This window comes from Corylus avellana, chromosome ca11 (assembly GCF_901000735.1).
Source record: "Corylus avellana chromosome ca11, CavTom2PMs-1.0".
Taxonomy (NCBI): domain Eukaryota; kingdom Viridiplantae; phylum Streptophyta; class Magnoliopsida; order Fagales; family Betulaceae; genus Corylus; species Corylus avellana.
Genome location: NC_081551.1, coordinates 17,926,510 through 17,932,319, shown reverse-complemented (window position 1 = coordinate 17,932,319; position 5,810 = coordinate 17,926,510). Strand labels below are relative to the sequence as shown.

Sequence of the window (5,810 nt, the reverse complement as noted above, 5' to 3'; positions counted from 1 at the left end):
ATTTTTTATTTTTTTTTTAAAGATTGAATTTTTTTAAATTAAATTAATAAAAAAATAATATTTTAATCAGATAAAACGGTGAGTTTTGAGTACACTAACGGAAGTTAACAAAAATTGACGGTAGGGAGTTTTCTAGTAATTTCGAGTTACTCAGGGACTAAATTTTCAAAAAAAAATACCTAGGGAGTTTTTTAAAAAAGCGCGTTTACCTAAGGATTTTAGATATAATTTCCCTAAAAAAAAAAAAAAAAAAAAAGATGAAAATTTTATATATTAGGTAAAAAGAACCCAATATATTAAGGAAAAAAAACTCTGTCCCTTGCTATAATAGTCATTGTGTTTGGACCAAAAACAGAAAAACTCTTTTTTTGCAACAGGTCCCCTACTATCCAATAAGCGCAGGTTAACAGGAAGCACCAAGGTGGTTCGCGTTAGCAAAGTCAAGCACATTGAGCTAATTTACGCTTACAGGGTTCTTCATAAGAGGGAACGCACCTACCTCGGTTTCGTTTCCTTACAGTTTTTTAATCTGAAAAAAAAAAAAAAAATCATATATCCCGAAAATGATATATATAAATATGGGTGGAGGAATATTCTTGTATTTTTACGCCAGACAAAAGGGATATTCAGAAGGACGATATGGGGGAATATCAGGAAACGTGTCACGAGGAGAATCTCTCTGGTTTTCGCTTTGCTTTTTTCTCCTTTCACAAAAACATACAAGGAGAGAATCCTGTCACTGCACAAAAGGTATGGGTTGGAGGGGCTTGTACGAGAAGACTGATTTAAGAAAGCGACCAACCATCATTATTGCATGCTCAGGGAATTCGATGCACTCTCCCCCTACTCCTTTTACTTTCATGCAAAAGGTGCCATGCCATCACATACATATCAACCCGCTCCCAAGGGTCGGTCACCCGTTGGATCGAAGTTTATAGTAATTATTTATCTAAATTATTAGTAATTTGAATAAGTAGCGTGAGATCGAGTAGGTGGTCGGACCGTTTAAAACTTACTTGAACATATTCAAACATATAATTGTTTAAAATTCTTATCCCGGCGAATCGGCCCAATCATGCACACCAAGGTAGCTATAGCATATTATTTGTGGCCTATAATATGTGTGCATGTTTACTGTATTCCATGTTGGATGCTTGGCTAAGCATATTAGAAAGGTATGCTCAAATTACATGTGTATGTATTTTTATATATGCTAATTAGAAAGTTGGATGCTTGTAGAAATTGTAAAATGCTTTTGTGATTCTTGACAACCGGTGTTAAAGTGATTTTTATATATATATAATATAATTAATACAAAACAATATAAAGTAAACTCAAACGCAAAACCGCTTGATGTAGAGAATCTTATATAACACTTTCCTTGTAGCATGGTGGAGGCATGGTTCCACTCCAAGTTTTCGATCCGTATCGTCCAATTTGTTATTCGGATCGTTGGTAATTTATTGAAATCTCTATCCTGTTGGCGGAGGGTGGACGTCTTCATTTAAAACGAACCGGGTATTTTTAATTAGATAGATATAATGTGGGTGGTGGGTAATGGGTAGGGGTGTTAAATGAGCAAGCTGTTCGCGAGCGAGCTCGGGATTGGCTTGTATAAGCTCAACTCGACTTGATTATTAAATGAGGCGTTTTGTGAACACAAATACTAGCTCGAATATTAAACGAAGCAAACTCGGCTCGACTTGGTTAAGTTCGCGAGTAGCTCATATAAGGGTCGAATTGATAGTTGTTCACAAAGCTACTCATATTAATATTAAAAATTGATGATTTTTTTTTTCCTAATACATATCCTCTCTCTTTGAAACCAAGTGTCTTGCTATTTTGATTCAGGCTCCATACTCGGCTAGCTAGGCTAAGCAAATGCACATATGCAAGCTGGTTTCTTGAGCCGTTTAAGAGTACTTGAAGTTTTTTAAATTTATAATAAAAAAATAAATTAAATATAAGAGCCAGCTCGGCTTAGTATGAGCTCGAGCTTGATTTTCTGGCTCATCCTTAAGCTCACCAGCAAAGTTAAACGAACTAAACTCTAACAAAGGAAGCTCGCTCAAGCTCAACTTGTTTACATCCCTAGTAATGGGTATCCGGATCCGAACCGTGAAGGGAGGGCAGAAAAGTTGGTGTATATTTAGAGAGAGAGAATCTTCTTACCTTCCTACCCACTTCATTAAAGTGAGTAGCAGAAGAAGATTCCCAGCTTAGGCCCCCCTTTATCATTCTTTTTGAGGATGGTTCTTCCCTTTGAGTTTTGTGCTTGTGTTCCCTTAATTTAGAGTCGTAGAATTGGAACTAAGATATTCCTTCGTTAGGCCAAATTTTAAATATTCTTTTTTCATGAATGTCTGATTTTAGATTAGATATTCCCCCTCTTCTCTCTATGCACTCAATTTTAGAGCAATTATGCAACTTTTGAAACCAAAAAGAAAGTTGCATAGTGGATTGATCCTAACCCCTATTTGAATATGTCCTCCCTCTCTCTCTCTCTCTCTCTCTCTGCCAAAGTGTTTTTTGTATAACATAATATGTTAGAATCATCAACTCATATTATAAGGAGGGATAGAATACTTTGGTAAGGATGCCCGGCCACAAAGTACCACTTGGCCGTAAACGTGTCAAAAATCTACACCCTGTTGGGGTTGTGGTGGCTAGACTTTGCCATGATAAGAAGATCACGACCATAGAATCCATGTATTCACCTTTTGACTGCTTTGTAGGCTTGCTGCTGCATGCTCATGATAGTGGCCATCTGATGGATGATATGGATTGGGGTTCAATTAGAATTGATTTTGGATACCCATTAAATGATATAAACCTTTGGTAGGGTTTGATTTTTATATTAAAAGAAGGAGGAGGAGGAAAGAAATAAAATAAGAGGAAAAGAAAAGAAAAAGAAAAAGAAAAAAAAAGGAGAATAGTGAGAAGAAGAATCATCTTTTGTCTTGGTGATTTTGAATTCGTACAAAGGTTCTAAAACCAGGTCCTAAGCACATGACCCCCTAGTGTCAGACTCTCTGATTCCTTCTCACACCAGCACCTCCTCCTCTCTCATTTTTAGCTTTTCTTTCTCTTTTTTTTTAGCCTTTGTTCTTTGCAAGAAGTTACCAATATCCTCTGCTTTATCCTCTGCTTTTTCTTTTCCTCTCTCTCTCTCTCTCTGTGATAAAACCCTGCTTTATTCCCTTTGAACTCACCCCTAAAAAGAGGACGATCCTCCCTCGATCCTCCTTGTGTTCACAAACAACATCCCCTCCCTTTCTCTCTCTCTCTCTCTCTCTCTCTCTCTCTCTATCTATCTCTCTACTTCAAAACTAAAGAAAGAAAGAGGCCAAACACCCTCTTTTGCTCTTGTTTGTTCCCACATAACCCTGTTCCTATTTGTGCATGAACATTATTAGCAAACGGTTTTTTTTTGTATGTGTTGAGCAGCAGCATTCTTGCTGTTTTTCACGTAGCGGTTGAAAATGGCATCACCTTCTGAGCTAAGCCTGGACTGCAAGCCCCACAGCTACTCCATGCTTCTGAAATCTTTTGGAGACCAAACTGACCAGACCCAGAAGCTCGAAGATTTCCTCACTCGCCTTGAGGAAGAACGCATCAAGATCGACGTTTTCAAGCGCGAGCTTCCCCTTTGCATGCAACTCCTTACCAGCGGTACCAGATCATTTCACCCTTCTTCCTCATGCATATTCACAAGCTAGCTTAAAATTGCCCATTCAACAAGTGTGGGGTATAACTTTAATTATACAGTCAAAATGAGTTTTCTTTTTTATAAATTTTTGGAGAAGAAGAAGAAGAAAAGCTAGCATACCACTTGTTTGATTTATGTTTTGCTTCAACGTATCTTTCCTAGCTAGTTTGTAATGATTTCATTTCGGTTTTCTTTTTTCAGCTATGGAGGCATATAGGCAGCAGCTGCAAGCGTACAGAGCAAACAGAGGTCCAAGGCCTGTTCTTGAAGAGTTCATACCCCTCAAACATTCAACATCTGAAAGCTCGGAGAAATCATCAAATAATTCTGATAAGGCAAATTGGATGACATCCGCTCAATTATGGAGCCAAGCCAGTGATCAGGGAACCAAGCCACAATCCAGTACAATTGTATCCCCTAAAGAGCACGATATCGGCTTCAATGTCTGTCCAAAGCTTGCTTTGGACACAAAACAGAGAAATGGTGGAGCCTTCCATCCTTTCTCCAAAGAAAGAAACTCCCCCACTTTGCGGGCGCTTCCTGATTTGGCTCTTGCCTCTGCTGACAAAGAGTTGGAGGATAAAAAGTGTTTGGAGACTGAGAATAGGAGAGAAAATTCTTGCAAGGGTGGCGTGGCGATTGAGCAAGGGAAAGGTCCTGGTAATCCATCAGATGCGCAAACAGCCTCAGCAGCCAACGCCCCTAATCAGACTCATCGAAAAGCAAGGAGATGTTGGTCGCCTGACTTGCATAGGAGATTCGTTAATGCTCTTCAGATGCTTGGTGGTTCTCAAGGTAATATATATATATATGCTTCAAATCTTTTAACCAACATGTAATTAAAATTATTAAATAACATTTCTTTTCTTTTGAATGATTAAACTATCATGAACATAATAATGAAACTATCATTGTCATCATCATGAATAATTGTCATCATCATGAATATCTGTAACATTGTCATAATTAGTTAGAATGGTTATAAAATCTTTGACTGATATTTTTGGTCATGGAAACAGTGGCCACACCAAAACAGATCAGGGAGCTGATGAAGGTTGACGGTTTGACCAATGATGAAGTTAAAAGTCACCTGCAGGTAACTCTTTCTCTCTCTCTCTCCCTCTCTCTCTGTGTGAGACATGAAAGAGACTTTGTACTATTTTAACCTCCCCTGACAACGTACCAGGCTGCACAATGCATGTTTTGTACCAATGTTGTACAGACCAAATATATTAATGATATTTCAACCTTTTTCTCTTTTTGTGCACAGAAATACAGGCTTCACACTAGACGACCCAGCCCAAGCCCACAAGCAGCCGGTGCCCCAGCACCCCAGCTGGTAGTCCTAGGTGGCATATGGGTCCCGCCAGAGTATGCCACGGCGGCAGCAGCAGCTCATTCAGGCGCCCAAGCCTTGTATGGTGCACATGCAACGTCACATGCACCGCCACACTACTGTGCACAACCTGTGCCACAAGAGTACTATGCTGCAGCACCAGCAGTACCCGGCCCTCCACCGCACCACCAGTTGCACCACCACACCCTCCACCACCAACTCCACGTCTACAACGCCACGTCGCAGGCCCACAGCTCCCCGGAATCGGATGTTAGAGGGACAGGGGACCGGTCGGAGAGCATCGAAGACGGCAAGTCGGAGAGCAGCAGCTGGAAGGGTGAAAGTGGTGAGAATGGAGGGGAGAGAAAAGGGTTGGCTGCACTTAGAGAAGATGGGGAGGAAAGCAATGGGAGTGGGATCACTCTCAAATTCTAAGGCTTTGTGGTAGAAGAGATAGGGTTAGGGCGTTAGGGTCTTGCATGTTTTCTATCCCATGTTTATTATTCTATTTTTATGTTCAAATATATTTGTCGAAGGGAGGGTAAAAAGGGCATAATGGAAAAGGTGAGTGTTTGTTTTGTTATCCTTTTGTTAGAAAAGATTGAAGATTGGATTATATGGTTTTTTTTTTTTTTTTTTTTTTTTTTGGCGTTTTCTGGTATTTCTGCCTCTTGTGCAGATAGACGGATTTTCCCTTACTTTCATAGATAATGACTGTCATGACTAGACCAACCTTCTGCCTATTGGATCTATCTCCACCGGTGC

At 39.7% G+C, this 5,810-nt stretch overlaps 1 protein-coding gene across 1 annotated transcript; it reads left to right on the top strand.

The window, feature by feature from the left end:
- Positions 1-3,278: 3,278 nt before the first annotated feature.
- Positions 3,279-5,661, top strand: LOC132166048 (myb family transcription factor EFM). Its single transcript, XM_059576796.1, has 4 exons — positions 3,279-3,672; positions 3,911-4,504; positions 4,729-4,805; positions 4,980-5,661. Exons 1-4 carry the CDS (start codon positions 3,483-3,485, stop codon positions 5,478-5,480), a joined length of 1,362 nt encoding a protein of 453 aa, XP_059432779.1. The 5' UTR covers positions 3,279-3,482; the 3' UTR covers positions 5,481-5,661.
- Positions 5,662-5,810: the final 149 nt, after the last annotated feature.